At 39.2% G+C, this 26,660-nt stretch overlaps 3 protein-coding genes across 3 annotated transcripts in view; 2 read left to right on the top strand and 1 right to left on the bottom strand.

The window, feature by feature from the left end:
- The window catches only part of si:dkeyp-14d3.1 (transmembrane protein 132C), a 108,753-nt gene extending 107,593 nt beyond the window's left edge, over positions 1-1,160 (top strand). The window contains 1 exon segment of the mRNA XM_026343566.1: positions 1-1,160. Coding sequence (XP_026199351.1) covers positions 1-405 — 405 coding nt within the window. The 3' untranslated portion in view covers positions 406-1,160.
- Positions 1,161-6,099: 4,939 nt separating this feature from the next.
- slc15a4 (solute carrier family 15 member 4) overlaps positions 6,100-26,660 on the bottom strand; it is a 23,973-nt gene continuing 3,412 nt past the window's right edge. Inside the window, exons 4-9 of the mRNA XM_026343969.1 lie at positions 26,422-26,563; positions 26,231-26,311; positions 24,041-24,221; positions 20,090-20,248; positions 15,401-15,559; positions 6,100-8,014 (exon numbers count right to left, since the gene is read on the bottom strand). Coding sequence (XP_026199754.1) covers positions 7,863-8,014; positions 15,401-15,559; positions 20,090-20,248; positions 24,041-24,221; positions 26,231-26,311; positions 26,422-26,563 — 874 coding nt within the window. The 3' untranslated portion in view covers positions 6,100-7,862. The remainder of the gene's footprint in view (positions 8,015-15,400; positions 15,560-20,089; positions 20,249-24,040; positions 24,222-26,230; positions 26,312-26,421; positions 26,564-26,660) is intronic.
- glt1d1 (glycosyltransferase 1 domain containing 1) overlaps positions 23,040-26,660 on the top strand; it is a 22,789-nt gene continuing 19,168 nt past the window's right edge. The window contains exon 1 of the mRNA XM_026343970.1: positions 23,040-23,055. The gene's annotated coding sequence lies outside the window, so the exon portion shown is untranslated. The remainder of the gene's footprint in view (positions 23,056-26,660) is intronic.

Below are 26,660 nucleotides of genomic sequence, written 5' to 3'. Positions count from 1 at the left end.
GGAAACGAGGCAGAGCTGCTGGAGAGTCAAATCAGTCTTTCTCCCCAGCAAGAGGAACAGACCTCCATGATGGACTCGAGCAGCGGCCTGGAGGAGGGCAGCCACTTACTGAATGGCAGCTCGGGCCAGAAAAATGTCCAGGGTCAAGTGCACCGCGCGGCAGACACAAGTTGTATAGCGAAGGACAGCAAAGGAGACTCACCTACCACCAAGAGGAAGCGAGTCAAGTTCACCACGTTCACCACCATCCCCTCAGACAGTAGCTACCCCACTATTAACACACTAACTGGAAGCCACAGCCAGGACATTAAGTGGGTGTGCCAAGACGTGGAGTTGGGAGACTCCAAGGAGTTGCGCAATTACATGGAAAGGTTAAATGAGAGTGCTTTAAAAGAAGTGGCATAATGTACTGTTTGCACTTGTAACAAGCTCACCCTTATGCCTTTCAGAAGAAAGTGGGTCTGGACAGAAACTGGACTCCTAAGAGGTGAAAGAGGTGGACATTTACGTCAGAATCACACCAAACTGCCAAAGGGTCATCAAATTAGAGAGGACTGTCATGATTTCATAACTGACTGACAATGAATCACTAATGAAAAGTATGCCAACGAATGAGGCGTTCGGTGGTTCTTTTTTCCTTTGTTTATCAGATGAGTATCTTTTTATCATTTTATTACTACAGGGTTTAGATAAAATCAAGTAATGATCCCAGGACCGAACTGCAGCAACTACGACCTGCGACATTCAGACGACATGTAGATTTTAAAACGAATAGTAAAACGACTAGATAGATGTTCCAGATGAGTGTGCACATTAAATGGTTTTGGAAGTTTTTGTAACATTTTGGATATACATTTCTTACAGAAGAGTTCTGGAAAGGCCAAAGCAAGCCAAGAGAAATATCTGCATGTCGTTGGAGGGCAAAAAAGGCACAACTCTCCAGCTCATTCTCATCCTTCTTAACACAGCAGAACACCTGTTATGTATATTCAGAAAAGTCTCCAAAGCATTGTACTGTTGCTCTGTATATTGTATTTTCATAACATTTAAGGAATACACAACAATGTCAAGAGCATGATTCAGTTTTTATTGACTGCAGCCTCGTAAGGCTCATTCGTTTTTCATGTCCTAAGGTTAGCCTAGGAATGTGGTCCACAAAGGGGAATCAATTATACATTCATCTTTGGATGAAGCGTATTTTATGAGATTCAATTACCCAAAAGCCACAGCACAAAGCTGCCTTTTAGTGCTGGCCAGTGGAGGAAGGTAGTGGCCATTAATACTCTCATCCAGTCTATTAGAACACAGCACACTAACATGACAGTCAGTGTATAAACTAAAAGCCTGGACAACATGGTAATGTGACATTTCCTACTGCCAGCCACCCTGCAGTTTAAAGTTTTGTGAGCTTTGAAGAAAATGCCAATTAAGGTCTCATTAACCTCTGTCCCTCAGCCTCCAGGAAGAGAGTACTGATGGACAAAGTGGGATGTATTGCGCTCTCCGTCTCTTGGGGGGGGAGATGCAGATAATTACGGGCAAGGTGGGAAAGATGTTTTCTTTTTGGATCTTTTTGGAAATGGATCTTTTATTATTCAGATAATCACTCAAATGATAATCATCTGTAAAAAACTTCCTAAACAAAGGCAGTCGGCTGAAAAATTGCATTTTGCTCAGTGAATGTTATTATCATCACAGTGGTGTTGGCTGATTGTGCTTTTTTTTTTTGTGTGTGTTATTATTTTACATCAAGCGGAGAAATGTTCACATTATGTTAACTGTTGCTGCAGCGTGGTTCAGATTGTTAATCAGCAACGCTCCCAATATTAGCTTGAGAAGCTCGAGAAGAGGGGAGGCGAGATACTTCAGCGAACGATCTCACTACCTTGAGTGTAATTAGGGATGCCATTTCGATTAGCTGCAGTTATGTCGACAGTCGGCGACGAATGGAGCCCCTCCAGACACCTGTATGAAAGTTCGGTGGATTTTCTACTTCAGTTTCATCAGTTAAAGTAGCTTGTTGAAGGATTCCCTTTTCTGCCTCTGTGCTGATGCTGTTGATCTAGTTCATGCTGAGCCAGGGCACTGAATTAACACGGCAAGAGAATCAAACAATACCGGAGATCCAATAACAGTTTGATATTTGGGGAAAGAAGCGTTTAGAGTAGGACAAGAAGCTTGGTACCACTGTCATGTGTATGATGGTAAATATGAGGCTGCAGCCAGACAACTATTGGATAATAACTGAAAACTACTTGAAATAGCTCACCTCTTATTTGGCACATTTTCAGAAATGTGGTTTAGTAAATAAGACCTTAGACCTTAAGTATAAATCCACAATACAGCAGTTAAGGTATTAAATTATGCACATACATGCACAGTGGAAAAACTCTCCCCTCCTTATTTCTTTGTCTCTCTTTCTGCTTTGTCCTGATATGTTTTTTTTTTTCTTTCTGCTGTGCAATCTGCTGTCTCTTGTGTGATTTCTTTCCTGCTTCTGTGGCTCTATCAGTGGCTACAGGGGATTGAAGTGGGATCCGTGTGCAGTGTGCTGGGACTGTGGCTGCTGTGCTCAGCCTGCGGACTGTGAAGGGCGGGGGGGAGCCAGTGTAGGTCTAGGAGAGATTTAACTGTCAGCCACAAGGGGCTTGATTGATGGAGGGCCCCGTGTAATTAAAATACCACTGCAACTCCCTTTGCATGTCCATCGTTGGTGGTTTCAGCCTCCTCAGCTAGGTACAGAGCTGCATAGCCCATTAGAGACCCACGGTCTCCACCCCCTCTGGCTCTGGTTTTACACGTGTGTTCATACCTGCTGGGATGTGGCACAGGAGATATAATTATTGTTCTCACTTCCATTCTAGGCGCATGGTAAGACTAATCTTTGTTGGCCCTGAAGTCTCGACTTCCCTGAAAGGAAAAGAAAAAGCCTTCCCCAGGCCTCCATCTTAAATGGATTTTTAATTAAGTTGATGATGTGAGACCAACAAACTCTCACTAATGGTTGGCTGTGCTCCCTGTGGTCCTAATGTGCTGGGTCTGTATTTGCAATTTCCAAATGATTATTCGCTGCTTGATTTATGTTGCTTCCTTTGAATTCATTTTTAAATCAGTGCACAGTAGTTTTACAGCAACTAAACACGCTCAAGCACTGTCGCAGAGGAATGAAGGAGCAGCTGACAAGGTCAGCTTGACATTATGGTCTGACCAATTCTTACAGATGGAGCCACGGGGAACCAAAGACAACATTGTTCATAAACAAAACCCTTGTGCCAAATCTGAGTCTTGTAAACACAATTTCCCACCTGACCAGTGCCCCACAGTGGGAAAGGCAAATGCCATGCATCAAGACCATGCCCACACAAATGTTCACACACACACAGAGTAACTTGTTTCACTATTCTAGTAATGGCTCGTAATTGTTCCTTCAGCATAACCCCTTCTATTACTGCAGCAAACAGCAAACATACATTTATATACCTCCTTAAAAAAATGCTAAATAATTTCTCCAGTGAGCGTTGTAGTTTTACAGTAACTATTATTCAAACAGGAATTAATAGTGCATAGAGTATTTCCAGCTTTAAGTCCTAAAGTCCAAAATTAACTGTAAACAGCTCAAAATAAACAGATACTCGGCCCCAAGAATGGAGGTTTGTCCCCATTACACCAGTTTATAAGTGATGTACTGTGAACCAACCAGTATAAACAAATGCACAACAACAAATATCAGTCACGGCCCAAAAATCCAAAGCCATTTTTTAGATATAGCAATATTGACCCAGGAGGACTAGCAGGGCGCTGTGCACAGGGGAGCGACATATCAGCTGATACTCTAAGACAGGCCAGGACATTTTTCTGCCTGCCTGAAAACAATAGAAGGTCAGAGGGCCACCAAGATACGCCTGGCACGAACAGAATTCCTCAGTGTGGCTGGGAGAGATTTATCTTGATACCTGTACCGTTTTATGGGAGTCAAGCCCCATTCTGTACAAATAAGATGCTCTAAACCACAGGGCCTGCTCATAATAACCAAGGTTGATGCTGTAAATCCAGATGGATGTACGCTGTTAAAGCATTTTACGGTTGCTTATTTCACAGATCATCTGTCAGAATGAACATTCTTAACCCGCCGTTGTGCTCAGTCCCCCAGAAAACAGTGTTTCAAGTGAGAAGACTAGCTCATTTTCTGGAACAGCAGATTGTGAGAGGCTGTACATGTTTTCCTTGCCGTAGCTGATATCCTCAGCATGACTTCATTGGTGTAGCATGTTAGAAGCAGATCAGCCCTGAGTTAAACCCCCTTGTATCTTGCCCAACACCATCCTATTTGGAGTCTTGCACAGAAAAGGCTCCAGGATGCCTACGAACAAAGACAGCTAAGATAAGATACAGTAATTAGGTCTATGTAAATGCTGATGATTAGTACTTAGAGATGAGCAATTTGTCTGCTTAGCCATTTTCTTGAACATTGTGTCTGCATAAGCTTATCTTAATTAACATGTAATGATACTTCCTAATCCTCCAGTTACAGAAGGAACATCTTTAGGAGCATCTGCCCATCACTCATTACACAGGTAAGACTCAGTAATACAATTAAAAGCAGCTTAACATTTGTCAGACTGTCACATGCCCTGGAAAGTTTAGAAGAGACAGTGAGCAGATAAAAATGTTGGAGAAAGATCTTGGAATAATATTTTAATTAAGAAATTAATAGAAAGGACATGGACTTACATAAACTAATGATGTTTTCTTAATTCATATAACAGCTCAACTATAAAGTGACAGAAAATACTATACAAAATTTGTAGCCTACTACCTGAGCAAATATACTTAAAAGTATATATAAAGTATAGCTGAACTGGCAGCATCATAGGATTTGCTCTTTTGTGATCATAAACCAAAGTATTGGACAGTGACACGCATGACATGCTGATGGCATTATATATCATCAAAGTGAGTATAAAATAACTTGGCCAAGCATTCACTCAAACCACGAATGGCAACCTCATTATAACTCCAGGGGAAAAGTTGAGATCAACAAATCATCAAAGTGGTGCACCAACAGACCCATGTCGCCATAGTGTACATAACCTGCATTACTGAAATTCTAATATTGTACTAGCGAAGCTCTTTAGCATTCAGAGGCTACATGACACTTGCTGCTGCAAAAATAGTAGCAAGCATAAATGTATGCAGACAGTGCTTTCTCCAAGGCCCTGCTCCTTGCTTAAATCCCGACCAATAAATCAACTTAAAGTATTGTGAGGCCAGAACCAAGACTATATATCTGAGTGTTATTGCCCTGCAATTCTGCTTCCATAACTGCTTCCATGTGTCAGAAATTCCCCCTCAATATGAGAAACAAGTTATGACTTGCAGGCATTGTGTTGGTTTCTAACATCGAGCTGTCTGCTCAGTCACAGCGATGTGGCCTCTCTGACTAAATCAAACAGGAAATAGCCCTCTGCCAGCCTTATGGCTGGAAGGCCTTGGCATTGGAGAAAAAAAAAAAAATCTGTGATGACGTGTTGATTTCAATCTCTGTCTGATGAAACTAAGAAGAAATATGCAGCCTTCCCCAGTGGGGATGCAAAATGAAGCTTTACACCTCTGTGTTTGCAACCTCTTTTTCTAACAGACTGCCACAGGGTGCATATTTAGTAAAATAAATAATGTAGGCAGTCTACCTGTTTGCTTTAGGATAAACAAGCCACAACTTTAACCATGAAAACATCATGGCAGACGTTCACCTCCCAGTCTGTGATTTAAGTGTAAACCACAATGCCTGAAGTTTAAACAAAAGACCACAACATGTTACTGTACAACTGTACAAACAAGGAGTAAACTTAGAGACATAAACAGTATTAACTTTCATTTACACAACTATAACTTCAGACTGCACAACTTTCAACAAAGAAGCACTGGTCTGCAAAGAAAATCAAAGTGTAGAGAAGTGTGTGTGTGTGTGTGTGTGTGGTTGGGGGAGGGGGGTCACTTTTTAAAACTTCTGTGTTAAGTAATGTCTAAACGAGCTTTGCAATTATGCAATTATGCTTTTTTTTTTTTTAGCCAGAGGCTGGAAAACGACAGACTCAGCAATCAATTTAATATACTTTAATGGTCACACAACAGAACCACAAAAAAATTCGATCTCTGCAGCATTTTGAAGACAGAATATAACTTGAAAATAAACCTCATGAATCTTCTTAAGATGACTGAGATGACAAAGCAAGTACACAGTGAATAAAATATGCAGTAAAACACTGAACAACTGTTCGTCCAACCAATTAAACGTAACCACAAATCACTGACAGGCATCAAATAACATGCACGGTTATGTGCAGTTACAGTTGTAACTTTATTTACACCACAGGGTAAACATTCTTCTGAGCTCCCAAAAGGCAAATTTAATTTCTTGGAGAATGACGTCACTCAACACTATTCCTTAAGCCCTGAGAGTTTTCTTCTTTTAATAAAATTCTGTACTTTTTGCTCTACTTATTCTGATAAATTCAACACACACACGCACTCACACATGCACGCGCGCACACACACACACAGACACGCACAATTCCTAAAATAAATGTATCACAGTGTAATAAATACAACAGTAAGAATGAAACTTTTTCTGGCGAATCTGCAAAACCATGATAACAGAAAAGTGTCTCTGGAAACAAATGCTGTGAAATTCTGATGGTGGTGGTGGTCAATGTGAACAGGTTTTTATTTTTTCATTATTAAATTTTATGTATTAATTATAGAACTCGTTTTAATCACAATTCAAGCTTTAATACCGCAGATATTTTATGAGGAACACTCAAGGCTGCCTGTTAATCTTAAAGCTTAGTTTCTAATTAGTTGTTTGTCATTGAGACATATGGTTTTTGCAGTTTGACGAGAAACGAAGAAAAAATAAACAAACTGGCGTACCGCAAGGAAACTGGAGTATGTTTAACATGAGGAGCTATAATTATTCATGTTTGGTGGTGTTTGAGGATTTCTAGAAGTTTTAGAGGATGGATTTGTGTGGATTTACACTGCATAATCACAGACAGTGGGAGACAAATGTGTATTTTCGCTCCCAATATTAGGTATGAATAGTATGTTCATTTATAATGTCCTCAAACAAAAGTCCTATGTTGTCTAAATATTAACTGCAATCTGCAACAGACCTTAAACGTACAATTACCCCCTGCATTAAAACAAATTACCCATTGAGTGTGATCACAGCTATGTTGCTGCATAGGCATCTAAAGGATTTAAGTACACTTAATGCATAAATTTAGACAATTTCAAAGATGTTTGTTCAGAAACTATTAAACTGGTCAGTGTGTATCAAACCAGGGTTGGCAAAATGCTTAGTAAAAGAGCAAGTCCACAAATAAACAGAAAGTAACAATCCAGCTAGAAAAACAACTGAGCTTTCTCCATGATTTGACAATTAAAAGAAAAAAAAAAGGAGAGGAAGAAAGACAATCTGGCACCACTTCTGCAGTCAAGTGCAAATGATCAAAGAAAGGCAACGAGAGTAAACACACGGGATTTAAGGAGTGCAGTAGGAATTATTCAAACCTGGCTTCTACACTTCATCTCTATTCGTTCAGTGGTGCCTGTGCATCCTAACAGTGATGTAAAACCATTATTGATATAAAAAAGGATAAAGAATCCCCACTTAAAAGCTAAAACAAACACAAATACGAAATATACTGTATGGTCTTGACAGGACTGTGTGAGGTAACCCAAACTTTTGTAGGATTTTATTAGTAAGTACCTATTTCACAGGGTCTTTGGGCAGAGAGTCATTGAGAGCATGACTGGAAAAGGAAGGCAAAGTGAAGGGAATTATGGGGTTTGTGCTGAGGTCAAGAAGAGGTGTGTCTCTGCCTCTGGCTTCCTACTCTGGCCTTCTGCTTGTCATACTTAACAGAGACGATAAGAAAGACCAGCAAGGTGAGACCCTGGATGCCCGCCAGGAGGAAGAAGTAGTAGTGCAGAGAGCAGTCATTGATATTACCTAGAAGAGAGAAAACAAAGACATTATTAGAATAAAGCACGGTATGTACCCACGTAGCTGAGGCGGCAAACAGCAAGACTGGCACTGATGTGACGCTTAAGACCTGTGAGCTGCGCAGCAAAGTGACAAATATGGAAATTTGGGGAACAAAAGAGTCAGTCGAGACATATTCAGAGGGGGACAGCAGGAGGGTTCTTTTATCACAAAGTGCTACTCTGCGTTAAAAGAATGGCAAAGGTAAATGGCCACAAGCTTGCAGCCGCGGCAGGTTGCTATGTTTTTGCTAGACATGAAAGGTGGGCTTGACGTGAGCGTGGCAGCGAAACATGATTCTGCTGGGAATTCATGAGTCAGCGGGGAGGATGGGGGAGGGCTCTTTACTTCTCATATCGGTGCTGCGAAACCTTCTGGAAGTGAAGGCAGTTGACCCTGCGTCGTGCCGTTGTTACAGGGAAGGAACGCCGATTTGGGACCGAAGTATCAGAAATAACAGAGCAATATGAGCCCTCAGCTGCGATTCGAAGCAGGGAGTCTTTCATCTGTATTAAAGGACAGTTTGTTTCCCCGTGGGAATGGTATGTAATAAAAAGGAGGAAAAAAAAAGAAAAGTGCTTCCACTATGATTTGCAGGGAGTGAAGTATAACCTGTGTACAGCAGGGAGATGAAGACAAGCACACTGAGCTGAGATTGACAGAACTAAGAACATACAGTAAATTTCAAGCATTAAAGAAATCCTACTTGTTGACTATCCCTACCCTTGTTCCTGCTGGGTCTAGATAATCCAACCAGCAGCCTTTAAACTCCAGCCTCCAACTGCATTTGCATTTGCTGAACACTTGATTGAAGCTGTCCTCCTTATTCAGCAGCAAAGCTCAAGAGTAAAGCTCTAAACAAATCCGGTTTTCGCACTGCTAGGATTTCACATGAAGGGCAAAGTTGACGACAATACAACTGTGTCCACTGCTCGAGTAAGGAGACAATTGGATTTGCACCAGAGCTGCTTTTGTCCTCTTGACCATGCCAGGCAAAGCAATTGGCTTTGTATCCAACAGCAAACGACGAGTCTGTTTACTACAGTGATGGACAAGCAGCCTGTCCCTGAAGAGTGCTTTACACTGAGCGAAGGAGGGTTTTAAATCTTTTTCTGCTGCAGCATTTAAAAACTTATTTTGGGTTTATGTTATAGTCTGTATAGAAGGCAGAGATACCCATAGCTTACATCTTACATCTGGGTAAAAGTGAAGCCCCAGAGCAATCTTCTGCCTTCCTTCAAAAGCTCCCATTAGCTCCTCCATGTGGAACTGTCACACCAAATAAAGAGCCAGAGAAAGAGAAGCAGGCTTGATTTTAATTAAATATGGGAGGGGGCAATTCTCAATTCAAGTTCGGCCTCATTCACATAGCAAGTACAGTCTAATAACACCTGTCAGTTGACAGTTGACGACACTCTGGGTCAAGAAGGTAGTTAAGAGATTAGAGCAGACACTCGTTTTGAGTGAATCCTTTTGAAATGCGCTCAATATGCAGTTGCGAGGTGGGACGAGCCATTTTGGGTGCCCCCTGTTTAGAACAGGTTACTCACAGTTGGACCTCTGCTATCACCTGAATCAGCATCAAACTCTCTCTGCAGTAAAGTCAAAAAGAACAACGGCTGCATTAACAAATATCTGTCTTTTTGAACAAATGTGTTGTGTAGATAAACTTCATGGCATAACTACAAATTCTAAGGCGAATTTTGGCACCAGAAACAAACATTTTGGCATCATGTCACAAACATTAGAAACATCCAATCACTAAGCTTAAATTAAAGTATATTTGTGTTTGAGTGATGGTTTGCAACAATTGGGCCAATCCATACTTTCTACAAAATACAAAAGATGCTAATTATACCCTAGACTAATATGTATTGAATTTGAGCAGAATATCAATAAATGCAGATTTAAATATTTATTCGATATTATTAGATTTATTAGATTTATTGCTGCCCAAAAACAAATACATTTACACACTGTGGTTTAAGTGATCTGAGGACAGTACAGGTGAGACAGCACGTTCTTCATATACGTGCAGATGTTTGTCACACAGTTTGAACATTTCCAAACATACAGAAAAAAAAAAAACGCTGTGCACATGGTGATAAGTGTACATCCTAATTATTATTTACACAGTGCGTATGGAGGCAAATGCAAACTCCAAACTAACAAAAGCCGGCACAGAGCTCTTAAACCTGACTGACAGCTGATCCAGCTAAGCCACCATCATCAGAAACGGACGTCACTTTAAATGATGGTTCAGAGGAAGGGATGTGTCATTTCTCTAAAAACGTATTTCCTTGTTGCCTCTCTCTTTGCATTTATTTTCCTTGTCTCTTCTAACGTCTTCAGTAGGAGAGACAGCGGGAAAAGGCGCAACTGAGGTAAACTTGGATACAATTAAAGTCAGTAATAAAAAACCCCGGGATTTCAAGGGGAACATCTCAGTTCTATTAATGATTTCTACAGAAGCAAGGAACTACAAATCAAGTAAAACAGCAGGGAGAGTTAAAATATTGGTCTTTCAGGAACAGTCTAATGAGAAATGTTTAATCTGCTGAAATATAATATATAAACTTAATTAATCAGAAATGTACAACGTCAGCAGCTGTGATTAAAACAGGATCTCACACCAAGCGCCACTGCAGTGCACTAGAGGAAGCTGTATCACAACATATCCTCAGTTAACACAAAAACCTCCGCGTTGTCGTACATGATTTAACAGGGTGTCCTTTGCGGCTGATCAAAGAGCAGGATTTAGTCATTTGAAACAAGTGATGTTAGTGCTTTGCGTGATCACTTGCGATCAGTGGAGCAGATCATATGGCATAATGTCGCCACGCGTTTTGCGGATACAGATAATCCTTCTCCCACTCTCTCTGCTGCTGTTTGAATGCTCTAGAAGATAATTAGAAAACCAGGGGAATAAAGAAAAACTGCAATGATAGGACACATAACACAGGAGTGTTATGTGTCTGTGCACTGGGCTGTCTCTATAGCTGGAAAGCTTTGATCTAGAAAAAGAAAGCTGGTTGACGACTGTGAAGTTCTGCCAAAGCATTAATGGAGTGATAGGCACATGGAAAACCTGACAAACACGTTGACCCCCATCGCAGCTTTAACTTACTTTGCTGTCATCTTAATCTGGTCAAACGTTTAAATTGTGAGAAACAGATCAAAAACCGAAACAGTGTCTGAATAATTCATGAAGTGCGAAACAATGTGCTTGACAGGAGAGCAGAGGAGGAAAGAGGAACTGCAACGAGGGTTCCTGTGTTTTCAATCAATAATTCACATAAACAGATAACCACCACTCAGGTGCTGCAGTCCTAATTAGTGGAGCAGGGTCATTTACAAAAAGCATGGATTATAGCCTATAAATGAACAACAAAACGTTTTAGTAAAATTTGATCTGCAAAAGTAAAAAAATGAAGCACAATCCTAATAAAAAATCCTTACTTTAACATTTAACTAAGAAAGAAAATGCTACTGCATTTAATCATTCTGATAGATGACCAGATCTCAACCTTTGTTCCACATTTCAATACATCTCTCTTAACCAACACGTAAGTAATGAGACTGGCAAAAAAAGTCCCATCTCATTTTTTTTTAAAAGTGCAAGGTTTCAGTTTTGTAATGTTTCTTGCTCTAATTTTTAATATACATTAAGTTAGACTCTACCTCCTCCTTTTAGTCTCTAGCCCCCAGGGCCCACTTGGCTGCTAAGTACTTTCGAAAAATATGAAAGGCTAATTAGAGAAGCAAAAAGACTAAACAAGAGCTTGCTGTAAAAAACATTAATGAAGCCCATAAATATTTGACAATTATTTTAAAGGCACATTCATAGTGTGGACAGGAACAGCGCAGACCAATCAGAGTGGAGGGTTAAGGAACAAGTACTAGTGTAACACCATTTGTCTGAGATTTCCACTTGTGGGCTCAGAGGGAATGTTTAACAGCTCTGAGTTGGTAAATGACTAGATTGTGATTATACTGAATTCCCCAATGAAAGGTGTGAGCCATCTAATGTATGACTGATAAAAACTCGTGGGACAATTTTCCTTGAGCCAGTTTGAGCAGACCATGTGAGTCCAGATGAAACGGGTCAATATCAATTTAATCTTTGAAAATGGATCAATTGATCCAGACCTTCAGTGAAATGACCCAACATTTTAATGCTTCGATGCATTCAATGCCATCCTGTGAACTGGAAAAAAATCAGAAGGGAAATCAATGCATGTTTTGTTTCAGCTATAAATATAGTTATTTTCTGCATCTATCCTCTGGCTTGTAAAACATTTTGTAAATGGCCATGCTAACAGGCTAAATATCCTCGTGTGCCCTCAGATGCCTCTAACAAGTCGAATGCCCACACTAAAAGTTTCATTTTAAAACACAAGCCTTTCAGACAGAATAGGGGTTCATGATAAATTTGCCACATGTGACATTAAAGGAATCCATTAAAACACTGACATTTCACTAAGTGTGATCCAACACTTCATGAGCAGGATGTGCGAATGTCAGCTCACTCTGAACGTCCGAACACGTCCCCGACATCTGATATAAGATCAATCTGGACTTGAACAGTGGTCAAAGAAAAGGCCATTTCCTGTCATGTGATCAAAGCAGCTCACAAAAGCCATTCACTGCAAGTGGATGACGCTCCTACAAACGCGAAACAGATTTGGTGCAACAAAAGACTTTTTGGAAACAATAACCTATTCCTGTGTGAAGGATAATGCTACTGAAAAGAGTTACAGTAACTTGACTTAAGGTTAAGTAAGTAAAAACAGCTTCATGCTGTCTTTGAGTGGAAAGGAAGGGATGATATTATGCCAAGCTAATAAAAATACCAAATAAAAGAGTGCGACGGATGAGCGCTCCACCAGATGTAACCAGAGGGAGAAGAGTGGGATTTGAAGGATCCTTTCAACATAAAGGATCACTTAGTGATCCTATGTGTTGAAAGCTTGAGAACAGATGTGGCTGAAATAGTATGTAACCATTTTTTTACCACAAGGCTCTCAGACGCATATCAGGTCATTTACCCTCGAATGTTAAATGTGAAAGCCATTCGTTTATAGATGCTTTAATAAGTGGCCTGAGTTTTTTTCTTGTGACATATATACAGTATATTGAAAAGACAGACATAATGTCATATGTGTAAGTATAAAATATAGTATACAGTTGTTTTTACATTGTTTGTTTTACAACATTTGGAACTTTAACTCTTTATTGGCACCGTGCTGCAGTAGCTGGTGTAGTATTCTCATTATCATTTAATCTGTTGATTATTTACTTGATTAATCTGTTAACTGGTCCATAATCCATAAAATGTCAGAAAACAGCAAAAATGCTAATTCCAGTCTCTAGTTGACATATTCATAATTCAGTCCAGCCCCCAAAGATACTGAGTTTAATAAAGCAGCAAGATTTCACATTTTAGATGGTGGAACAAATAAACAATTAGAAACAATCAAACAAATTAATCAAAACTGTCGCTTGACTAATCATTTTCAATTTGACAAATGATTTCAGCTCTGGCCTGTGTAAACTGTTCTTGTCAATGAGAGTTAGCTGAATAATTACTCACTCATACACTGTTTTCAAATGTACAATTTCTTTGAGTTGTGTGCTTACTTACATACAGTATGTCTCATTACATTAAATAGACTGCACAGGTTGATTGATGTTGCCAACAAGTTGTACACACAGCGTACTATCAATCATAGCTGCAGCTTGGGATGAACAAACACTGGCCTGAACTGAAACGGCCACAGTATTCACATGAACACCAAAAGTGCAAACAGTCATCCAAGTGAAGACAATCTGAAACATACATCTCTCTGTCCTCCATTAATTGTCCGCTACCACCCCAACTTTAAGAATGGACTTCCCCCGTTTCTAAACAGCTGGTAATACCATAACAAAGGATAGTCTCACTGGATTCTATATGACACTTTACATATGCTGAAGAACATTACTTTATGCACGTGTAGATGGAGTTCCAGCACAACAGGAAAGCTGAGCACCTACCAACGTGGTGCCAGGCAGTGCCATCACTGTGTAATGCTCCAGGGACAGCTTTACTTAAGAGGAGCAGGGCTATGTAATCAGAACCCCAGCCTGTGATTAATGTTGCGCATCTGTCTTCAGGCCTGCACAGCCCAGTACAACTCAGCACCACTCACCCGAGAAGCTGTTTACTGCACACCACTTTGCCCACAGCTATGGAAATAAGTTGAATCCTTTCCACCTACAGAACTGTGAGATGTGGAAGAAGCTAACATCCAACAAACTGTGAAAAACAGCCACAAAAACAAACTGCATGATCCCTGACTGTACTTAATGCTTTGTGCCACATGTCTTTTATAAGTGGCCAGGAGCCTATTTTGTTCTATTTCTGCATCTCACCTTTCAAATGACTTGTTTTGGAAAGTAAAAAGAAGTCTTACGGGCAATTCAGCTCTACTTTAACTGCCCCTCAAGTGAAGCGAGGCTGAGCAAAGGATGGATTTATGAAGCGTGCCAAGCATCTTCCAGTGCTAACATCATCAAAAGCACCTCCCTACCTGTCGGCACACTGTATTAATGAGCTATTAGGTGTTTGTGGGTAAACAATTTACAGTGTTGGCTTATTTACAGCATGCTAAGGGAAAAGTGCATCTGGGTTGGGAGCCTCCACTCACTAGGGAGCCCATCCATCTGCTGCCACCACCACACTATTCATTTTACCACTTGGACAGATTTACACAAACCTTTTGTCGTTAGCCTGACATGTCTATATATTATGGGAAACACTCTTAAAACAAGAGTACTGCGGGGGTGGTGCCCCTCCTGCTCCGTCTAATTTACAAACTATTTAAGTGCATTTTAAATCAGCACAAGGTAAGAATGTTATTAAGGTATGTCTGTGGGAAATAAATTTCTGTATTCTGAATCAATACCAACAATTCTATTATCAGTCCATACTGTAAATACAGTCGATAGGCACAGTCAATACTGCACTCGGCCGGACATTTAGCAGCACACTCGGCAAGTGTAACGCTTGATTCAACTGAATTATGGACAGAACCCCCCCCCAAAAATATGTGAGATCAATCATCTGTGTGCTGAAAATAGTTAGAAAAGAGCACCATCATTCAAGTTACACTTGGACAAAGTGATCTTGTATAAGCTTCCCATTTGTGTTACTCATGTCAAATGGCCACTGGTGAATAACACACATCAATTAAGTCAATTACTTGTTTCTAAGCAACATTACAACACACACTGTATACAGCTATGTTTTCTAGCTGCTTGTGGTACGCAACACTGAAAGCACATATTACAGAGTGCATAAGCTGCTCTTACCGAAATCTCTGTGGGATGACATCCAGCCAATTGAATTGAGGGAGACAATAGCCAACAAACCGTAGCCCACGAAGGAGCCAATCCCCGAGAAAAAGAAGAAGAGTCCCATGATGGCACTCTGCATGGACTTCGGTGCTGCAGAGTAGGCAAACTCCAGACCTGCAACAACGAGAGCAAACACACAGATTTTTGGGGATTATTGGGGGATGTTTGTGGCTTGAACAAAACTAGTTTGCATGTCGTAAAAGCTAGCTACTACATTTAAAGTTACAATCAATGAGACTCGAGGTATTTGCATATACACTGTGCCTGAACACATACTATTAAGTTCATGTCTGTAATAGCAGAACAAACACGATAGCACTATTTACCTGAGTATAATATCTGTCTTTCTGCATCATGGCATTTATGGCACTGATTGTTTTCCTTTTAGCATATTGTATGTGAGACCAAAAGGCTTCCTCTGCAGCTAGTTGGCAGTTAATCTACCTTGGTGGCTCCGGTGTGCTGTGCTATTGTTGTGTATCTACTTTGCTTGGTACTGATCTCAAAAACAGTTATTTCTGGGAAAAAAACACATCACTCAGTATTTACTGTGTCACGAAAGAAATAAAAAGACTGTGAAAATGGGCAAAAGACCTAAGAGAAAGACAGACGAAGAAGGAAAAAACATCAAATCTATGTCTTTTTTGCCCAGAGATCAGTTTGCCTGCAAGCTGACATTGATAATTTCATGGCATCTCAAACATGTGATTTTTCAAATTAGGCCCCATAGCTACATCTGTCAGGAGAGATTAGGGAGCTGCAGTTAAATATGTTTGCCGTTTGAGACCTTCCTTAGAGGGGGCCACTGCACAAATTAATGTGATGAACAGTTTCATTAAATATACCTGCACTGTGTGCAAAAAAAATAAATAATTTAGATAAGAACATGACAAACATAAGGTTATTACTCAGTAGAAAACATGCATGACCTTTCCAGAAGTTCACCAAGGTACATCTGTTTATATCATAAGCTAACCTTTTGATAGCAACAAACACTGGTCAATGCATATCACAGGGGACTGCAAGGGCTGGTGAGGATTCTCAAAAACAGCGGTGCACAGCAAAGGGAGCAGTTCAGACCAAGATTGTAACATCGTGTTAAATGCAGCTCTTGTCTGTCTGTGACAATATAAGATACAATCAAAGTGACATCCACTGCTATCACCACACACACAAAACAAACAGCGTGACCTTTCCTCAAACAAAAGCCAGAATTATTGGAAAAAATGGAAAAAAAAAGGGAAGGCAAGGAGTCCAAAATTTCTATATATTGTTTTCTCCTAGGGGCATTGTTAGAGGGATGATTTTTCTTCCCCAGAAAATAACCTTTGCCTTTAACATTTTCAAAAGTAAAATACATAATTAAAAATACTGTGGGGAATCACTTTGCAGAGGTTTTTGCATATTGTTATTGCCTTAGAGTAGGCAAACTTGGGTGCAGTATGTGCAATGAATTACCCATCAACCTACAAGAATAGGGATTCCAGTGAGGACGTTTGATGGCACCAGAGGTTTTAAACAGATTTATTCAAACAGAAGAAGACTAAGGGGAAATACTCTCCTTTACCAGACATATGTCACAATTCTGCCAGCCAGTGTTCCTTGAAATAAGCCCTGTGGGATGGTATGGAGGGAGAAAGGAGTGTAAGTTTATTTTGAGGATCCCTATAGATTTGTTATGTCTGGATTAGGCTTTCATTGGGACTGTGAATATCAGACCTTTATGTAAGCCTTATAGAATTCTGCTAATAATAATCTCATATGTGGACTTGGAGATGACAAATGTTTATTCTCACAAAAACACAGAAGTGACTGAATGAGCTGAATAATTCTTCTACTGGGCGGGAAAAACGTCTTAAATATTAATGGTTCAATCTTCCCTCTTGATATCGGCATAAGGTGATGACTATATGAAGAGACCACAACAACATGACCATAATAGTTGAAGAAAGACTCAATTGTGGCTCGAGGCTTTAACAAACTCAAATCGCTAAGATGATTGAGGCCTGGACCCGCAGACGGATAAAGTCGAAACAGATAAATAAAGCACAACATAAGGCTGATTTTTATTGTGTATTACAGACTATACTGTAGGATAAAAATGGCCCACAGCTGCCACAGTTCAAATGTTCAGTACATTTCTCACAAACATAATTCCATTCTTTTAATAAAGGAGAATATTGTTTCTGTTGTTTCACTTCTTGTCTCAGATTTTTCAGCCACGATTTGATATAACATAACAGCAAATTCTCTAACTTTTAATAAAATGGCATTTGCTCTTTAAGTCAGAGCTCACAAGAAATGAAATCCAGCTTCTTACTAAGCAGTTTCCAGTAAATACCCTGAAAGTATCAAAGTGTCATGAACTGCCAGTTTGATCCAGTGCTTCACTTTTTAATTATGTAAAAAATGGAAAAGAGCAATGTATCTGATTCACAAAGTCAGATTTGAAGTCAGCAGACAGTTCTTTTTACATTCTTTCTAACTTTCTAATGTGCACATGGCCCTGCACACTTGTTGCCCTTTTATAGGCACAAACAGGGTGTTTACTTTTGCTAAATATGAACAACTGGTACGCACTTTCAACTTACACAGACACTGGGATTCATCAATGTGAAAACGAAGGTACAGGCAAATCTGTGGTTTAAGGAGATGTCACAAGTCCCGCGTCAATTTTTCTTAGGACTTTTGTTTAGAATAAAATTTTAGAAAAAACTATTCCAGTTGGGATGAATCTAGCTCTTTGGAAAGCAAAAAGTACAACAGTATACAAAAGTACAATTCATCTTCACAGAGATGACTCTATTCACAGATGATAGATCTGCTGTAATTGTAAAAAAAAAAACCTTAGCAAGGTCGTTTAAATGATATAAATTTTACTTTCCAAGGTAACAAAATAATGAATAGAAAGGAGGATTATTGCAAATCCACATTTCTTCTTAGTGATTTACAGTCATGCAGATAAGTTTGCTTTATTGTACCAAGGTTTTGAGATGTCTTTGAATGCCACCCCTCTGTCCCATTGTGTAGATAACACTTTTTTTTGCTCAATTTTTGTTCAGTGAGACATTTGTCTACATGCTGATTGTTTTTAACACCATTTATACACAAAGAGGCAACGCAGAATCTGGTTGTATTGTGAGTAATGTTGTGTAAAAAATGACCACTTTCTAGTCCCAGTCCCAGCGTTAGTGCCGCTTTAGATCTTCAGCAATTTTCCCCAAAACGTTAGCTCTGCTGACTCCATCTCGTGGCCATGCAGGTTTGTCCTTACACCCATTGTGCACTGCCATTGAACAATATCTGTTAGCCCCTACCCCACACAGAAAAACATCCAAAGCAGTGTTCACTGGTTTCAGCAGCTCACACCTCATTGTCAATATTCAAAAAACTGCCGAAGACAGAACTCTTCAGTAACTTCCTATGATTATCTGGCTTTTAGTATGTGTCACGATGCTGGATGGATAAAAGCATCTGCCAAATCACCAACTATAAATGTAAATACTGCAGATTAGAGAAAACAGTTTCTTATTAGTAATCAGTGAATTAGATCATGCAAAGGTTTTTAAAGCGACTTACAAGTAAGGAACAAGGTACCACGGCAGGTAAAGTAAGTGTAAGGAGGTCTTACCTAAGGACCCCTAGTGGAGGTAGGCCACAGCTGGGATTAGAACACCAGTCTCCATCATGGAGGGCAGCAATGTTACCACTACACTATCCTGTATCTACACTGTATCTGTCAGCACCCCTGAAGTGGCTGGACTGAACTGATCATTTCTATGTATTAAAGTGTGATAACACTAACATATCGCCAGGGGATGATTGGTAATTGGATAGGGATTGCTAGAGTTAAACATAAAATAGAACTCTTATTAGTGTGATTCATGCATTATATTTTATTTGAGGTGCAGGGCCTAAAGAGTAATGTACTACTTCTGTCATTATGTTGGTACATAAAATTTTATAGTGGTAAATGTGAGCACACCAGGTGAGAGAACATGGAGGTGAAAAGTTTATGTCTTAATGTTAATTGTGTTGCTAAACTGACTATACCCTCAGGGCTACATGGTACAGTACAAAGTAGATATCGGTGCATTTATCCGTATTATTATCTACCATCTAGTTATCTAATGGAACGGACAACAAGCACACGAAGGTGGTGATATGAGGTCAGCCATTGGCTAAAGCAAAGACACAGCTTTCACCATCATTTGAAATTTAAAAGGTTGCTTTATCCACACCTGATTTATAAAATGTCCCATTACAAAACTGTCTTGCATGCAGTGCTGTAAGAAAATCTGGATAATCAATAATCGATCAACGTCTTTGTATACTGTGGATTACAACCCACAAACACGTTAGGCTGGTCTGGGAATGAATCAAAAAACTGCTCAAAAAGGGTTTGCACATTAGTCTTCAATGCATTCTGCTTAGAAAAATGGGCAGTACGTATTTTAGAGAACAATCAAGTAGTGAAGGCTGATTGTAATGTGAAGGATTAAACCAGCTCAAACCATGAATCTCATCACTACAGGATATACTGTATTTTACTGTGTGTCTCAATCATCATCTCTACCTGACCGCCGTGCTAAATGAGTGCTTCTAACAGATGCAAATTCCACAAGAAATATCAAAAAACTGTACCTGCAATGCTGGCAAAGATTTCGCTGATCCCTATCAGCACATATTGAGGCACTTGCCACCATATGGGCAATTCTGCAGCGTAGTAGATAACGTTGCCAAGCACCTGGTCAATGGTACCATTTGATTTGACAATCTCCAGGCGTTTGGTCTCCAGAATACCTGAGGGAATGGACATAGAAAACAGTGCACAAAAACACAGTGAGCTGAGGGTTAGAGAAAAAAAACTGGACACAGCATTGTCAGAAAAACTAGATATATAACGTATATAGAGTGGCAAGAAAAAGTATGTGAACCTTTTGGAACTTCATGGTTTTCTGCATTCATTTGTCATAAAACATGATCTGATCTTCATCTAAGTCAAGAGTATTAACAAATATAATGTGCTTAAAATAATAACACAAAAAGATCTTTCATGTCTTTATTGAAAACAATCCTAAAAACCTTATAGTGATAGAGGAAAAAGTATGTGAACCCTTGGAATTAATAACTAGTTGATACTGATATATTAGTGTTATATTTGTATATATACTTTTGACTTAGATAAAAATCAGATCACATTTTATGATAAATTAATGCAGAAAAACATTAAATTCCAAAAGGTTCCCATACTTTTCTTGCCACTGTATGTATGTATAAAACTCTGCAACATAAACACACATAAAAAATGCAAATGTGCCACAGGGTGTACGAATGAAGTGATGCTTTATAAAGTATTAGTCACTCTTTAGTTCTTGAAGTATTCAGTGACAGTCCATTAAGGATTTAGCTAGTTTTAGGACTACGCTATTACTTCATTAAGATCACATCTACATGCTTTCATATTATGGCAGTTAGTAATGGAACAGTGCAGACAGTTCAATAATAAGAGCAAAGCAGTTGTCATGAACCACTGCTGCCTTCTAAAAGCTTTATTCGATAGCTATTATCATGTAACCGGCGGCTATTTCCAGATAACTCCCAGAGACGGCCCCCTATCATAACTACACTTAATGCTGTATTTGAGGGGAGTTGTAGCCTTGTAATCCGGCTATCCTATAAAACCAGCCGTCCATCTGTGGCAGTGAGACCACTGGGCTGCCCAGAAAAAGTCTGACACTATAAATACTTACTTTACCTAAACATCTATTTGTGTTGTTTGTGTTACTAAACATCCCACATCACACAACTCCATTTTTAATGACAAATAATGGGAAGAGACAATTTTTGACACAAGCAAACTTTATCCTATCCAAAACTGATTAGTAAGTCGAGAATGAAAGATGCTAAAAATAATCTCAGTGCAGCTCTGAAGAGCTGTGTATATGGGGCACAAATGAAAAGAGGATCTGAATCAGTCCACTGTCCACTTGACAAGCGTGTCTTCAGCGCTGTCCCTTTGCACTTCATGTCCAGCTGTCTCTGTACCATGCCAACGAGATCCTGTGAAATGTTGCTGCACTAATGTCGTAATGACAAAATTCCTTGCACAAGGCGATGAAAGTGATTTTAACTCTGAAAAGCAGTGGTGTGGCACAAACAGACACGCTGACAGTGCAACGCGTTGAACCGACTATTCTCTGGCCAAAAGATGTCACACTAGCTCATTCCCAACTATCAATGTGGCAGTCTGGAACCGTTGGTTTCAGTTAGTGGACAGGAACAGATAAGAACGGAGGACGCACAAAAATGTAGCTGAGGGAAATACAGATGAAAATATAATAACAGTGTAAGAAAGATCCCAGGAGTCAATGTGTGTAACTAAAGGAATTCTGAAGAAGGAAGTGCAGGGAATAAACAACACAGGCTCAGCAAATTATTCTGGGATAGACTATTGGCATAATTAAATTCAGATACAATCTCATTCGCACGGTTTCTGAATACCATCTAAAGTAAATTACTTTACAGATCGGATTCACTTGCCTGATTGGGATCCTAAAATCCAGGTCACATCTGTGTTGCACTAGTGCACTATTACAATATATTCACCTGCTATTCTGTGACCAATGCCCACACCACTGCACCGTTATAAACCCTTTCTCCCCACTCGCAGAACTCAAAATTGCTTTCTGCAATATTCAGAATTTATTTTGCTCCAATTCAAATGCAAGGATTGCACTTTCTTTCAAGAAGCCAAATGGAAAAAGTAAATATCTGAATAGCTTTTGAAACCCAGAAATGAACATGTTAGAGCACCTATCCTTCCAGGAATGCTCATGTCCTCTGAAAAGCAAATATGACTTTAAACCAAAACGTAGACACATTAGATTAGGTTAATAGACCTCTTCCTGCATGTTGATGATTGAAAATGGATGTTTTTGATGGGCTAAGTCAAGCTTTAATAACTCTCAGACTAGACCACCAGAAGCCTTTTCCTCAACAAACTTTCTCTTCTTCACTAGGCTCATATAGAGTGAGCGCAGGGTTGAGAGTTCAGTTTCACAGACACATTTCTTCCTCTATTAATCACTGACTTCAACATTACTTAAGCTCATTATTTAACATTTTCTACATCGCATTTTAGTAAAGTTAGTCTTTTCTATTCAGACTTTAGGTATTAATTTTCTTTTATTAGCTTCATTAAGTGTTATTTTATGAGGTTGTTTGATAAGTCAACTAATATTGTCCTAAAACTCTTTGACCATTTTAGATTTTAGACAGCGTATTTATAATACTGACCTTCTCATTTGTAAGATACCAATAAGGTTTTTACAAAGACATAAGAAACATGGAAACTGCATACATTCCCCAAAAAGCACCATTGATTTCTCTAAAAATGTGACACAATTCTAACAATTTGTAAATACTATGAATGAGTTATCTCTGAGGAAGCTGTGACTCAGGTGGTCGAGCCGTCGTCCACTAGTCAATGGGGTCGGTGCTTTGATTTGATGTTAAACTGTCCTTGGGCAAGACAATGAACCCCAAGTTTCCCCCAGTGGGTCAGAGCAGCTGCATGGCAGCTCTGCCATCAGTGTGTGAGTGTGTGTGTTTGAATAAGCGAATGAGAGGCAGTGTACTTTAGGTACCATTAAGATAGAAAAGCTCTGTATAAATGCAGACCATTTACCAATTATCTTAAATAGGCAGTACAATTTAGGATAATGCTGGTTGGTACATGGAATATAAAATGTTTACATAACATGTGAACATTATATAATACAAAATGTGATGTCTAAAAAAGCAGAACATTATAACTTGATAAAAATCTGAAACATTGGCCAACATTGACTAAATTATTACTGTATTTAAAATAATAGATGTCTGTAAATTTCTTAGGTGTTGCTCTCTAATTCATGTTTACTTTAACTTGTGTGAACAAAATATTAAATTAAACATTACACATTACACATTATATTAATAAACTGGTTTAAAAATGTAATTATCCTGCACAACTGCCGTTACATTTGTTTCAGTGAATGGTCTGTCTGAAGCAGTCAATATCGAAATCTTTCCTGATAACAAAACATGTTCATATTCTATATACTGTGAATCTGAGAAAAGAGGTGCAGTGGTCGTAGAAAATAGAACAACCATTGATCGTGTTACTGAGAGCTGCTGATTTGTTTTCTTCATGACTCTGGCCTTGTTCCTCTCAAAACATTTTTGCCTGCATCTTACAATATAGCGGAGCGGCGTCTGCCTTAGACTTTATTTTCAAAATAATCCAAAGGCTGTAAAAGAGTTCGACTGAGCAGTTCAAACGAGTGCGGCTGCGGTCGCTCAGGAGCAGAAAGTGAGATACCACAGCTCCCTCTGCACTTTACAGGACAAGAAAAAAGGCTAAAAACTATGGACCCCGTTTTTTTTCCTTTCCCTAGGTGTAAAAACATGTTTTGTTTCAGGGACAATACTATTACATATAAGAAATGATGTAGATGTGCCAGTTAAATTACAACATTTCATACAGAGAGAACTAACTTTTTTTTTCTGGCCTGCTTACATATGTGACAGCTTAGTGATTAGTGTACTCACCCGCTGCCACGGCTGAACACATCACAAAGAACATTCCCACTGCTATCCTTTTCAGAGAAGAGGGTAGCAGGCCACGGCGTTTCAAGATGGGGTCCACCACTTTATCCTTAAGGGGAATCAGCATCAGGATGAGGACTGCATCAAACATGGTGAGCCAAGCAGCTGGGAAACGGAACGTCATCTGGAAGATTCAGAGGAGAAAGAAGGGGTATAACTTTGGACAAATGCAAAAACAATGAAAAACTATAGAAAATATTAGACATATTATTAATATTAGTTCTGTAGGTGTTTGTATGCATAAGTGTACTTGTAGGTGAGGGTGTGCATTCTGGGCTTGACACTGCTTTGGCACCCCCAGGTGGTCAAAGTCAAACATAATGAAATGAAAACTAGTGATTCAGTAAAGAACATAAAACGAGAATTATTATCTTTAGTATTATCATTATTTTTATTAGTAGTAGTCGCAGTAGTAGAAGTAATAGTTGTAGTAGTTGTAGTATTAGTAGTACTAGTAGTAATATTTGCAGTTTTTTACAAGCATTTCAATTAGAGTAAGAAATTCATAAATAAAGGTTTTCAGCACAAATGTAAATTTATTACAACAAAGTGTGATGTAGAAAAGGAATAAGACACTAAGCAAACAGACAGGATGACATGTAATTGAGAATAAGAATAGCCACAGTATCAATGTAAGATTAGGTAGTATCACACTGAGGAAGAAATGAAAGACTGCAAAATGCTACGGATGTTTGCCATCTGAGCTCCTTATGCGTCTCTGGTTTAACACTTCTGATAGCATCATTTATTCTCAAATTGAATTTCCATTTCTTGGAGTACCTGCTGGCAATCTGTTCACAGCTCCATAGAGAGTGTTTTCCTCCCTTGTTTGTGCATTATCAAATCCAGAATGACAGAAAGTGCAACAGGAAGCATGACGTGATGGAGGTTTCCCAGCAGACGCAGGTTTGTAGTCATCACAATGCTCTATTTTCTGTACTTCATCAAAAGATCATCTAAATCCCCTGTCTTTGAAATTCTAAATTATATAGATAAAAGAAGTGACTACAAAATGTAATTCAACCCAATATTAATAAATCAAACGTTTACTGTATTCAACAACAACAGCAGAGTGCTTTCAAGACCTGAGGCGATCATTTACAAAAAAAAAAAAAAAATCAATAACAACGCTTTCTCTCGTCTCCAATTCAAAGTTATTATTATTAGTAAAGTCTCTGCTTGTGGAGGTAGTATTTGTTCAGCTTAGCCGCTGAAATGTGTCAGGTGAGGTGAGGGAGCGCATCACAGGCGCATCTAATCTCACTTCCTTTTTGATGTTAGAAGTGTTAACGTTGGTAGCAGAAAAGGCTTAGTTCCGTTTTTCACTGACAAAAAAAGTATGCGCATAACAACAGCCGACAGAGCTCTTAAACACAGTTAGAGACAGTAAACAAAACTCAGTTCACTCTGCAGTGTCACAATTATCAGAGAATATTCACATGAAATATTTAATATACTGTATATGTGCCTTTTATACAACACTAGGTTAGATGTGTGGTTTACAGGCAAGTGTTTCACTTCACATTTCCATGAAGTCTGTACACTTCACTATCATGTCGAGCATGCCTGTCCAAAAAGCAGAACCTCTGTGTTATATATACATACAGTAGTACACCTCATAGACTATTCCAATTTCATTAGGTTACAGCTTTAATTTCTGAGTCTCTGTGTATTTTCATCAAAACCCTCCAGAACCCATCACACATGAGTAAGAGGAAGACGCAGGAACACCAGCAAAACTTGTCGGGAACAATCAGGTGGAGGCCCTGCTACAGAGACATACAGTCAGTCTGTTGCTAATCTACAAGGTATTAGTCTGTGAAATAAAGTTCTGACTTAATCCACAGGGCATTACCAACCTTTGCTGCTGCCTCCAGCTGCTGCTTCCCATTGTGTGTCAGTGACCTACTGACTCCTTCAGTTTCAGGAGTGAAACATTTGAAAGCTACTTACGTAGAGGCAGGCTAGAGCGCCAAGCTTAACAGAATTATATGGCATAGCTGCTCAACACAGTATGAAAATACCAAATCAGAATGTGAAACCACAGATGTGACCACATACATCACAATGCTACAATTTTAATTAAACAGGAAACAGGCACTTGGGCTGAGAATGTCTCTACTTCGGTTTTACCTGGTGGGGATCCGAAGTGCTGTTTGGGGCAGTATCAGGAATCCTGAGATGGAGGCCCTGCAGGACATATGTTGTCTGCATCTACAGTACAACAAGATTAGAGTCACAGCATGAATTCATCCTACTTTGTTCATATTCTTCTTCTTGTGTTAGATCTTTCTCATGAATTTTGATTCAGCTATTGATCTTACCTGGAAGTACACAGTCCAGTAGGGGATAAGGGCTAAGAAAACCGGAAGGATTTTCAACAGGGCTTTCACTTCGTCTACTTTCTCTTCTGGAAATTTTCCTCCATAGGTCACTTTGGCTGTGTCTAGCAGTGTCGGTTTGTTACTTCATAGGACATAAAAAGAATACTATTTAAAACTCCATTGTGGTTAATAACATAACATAAACATATAAATAAACATAAAGATTTTATATAATTTAA

The sequence above is a fragment of the Anabas testudineus genome, chromosome 9, assembly GCF_900324465.2.
Source record: "Anabas testudineus chromosome 9, fAnaTes1.2, whole genome shotgun sequence".
Taxonomy (NCBI): domain Eukaryota; kingdom Metazoa; phylum Chordata; class Actinopteri; order Anabantiformes; family Anabantidae; genus Anabas; species Anabas testudineus.
The sequence above is the reverse complement of the archived record's forward strand: the minus strand, read 5'-3'. Positions and strand labels throughout refer to the sequence as shown.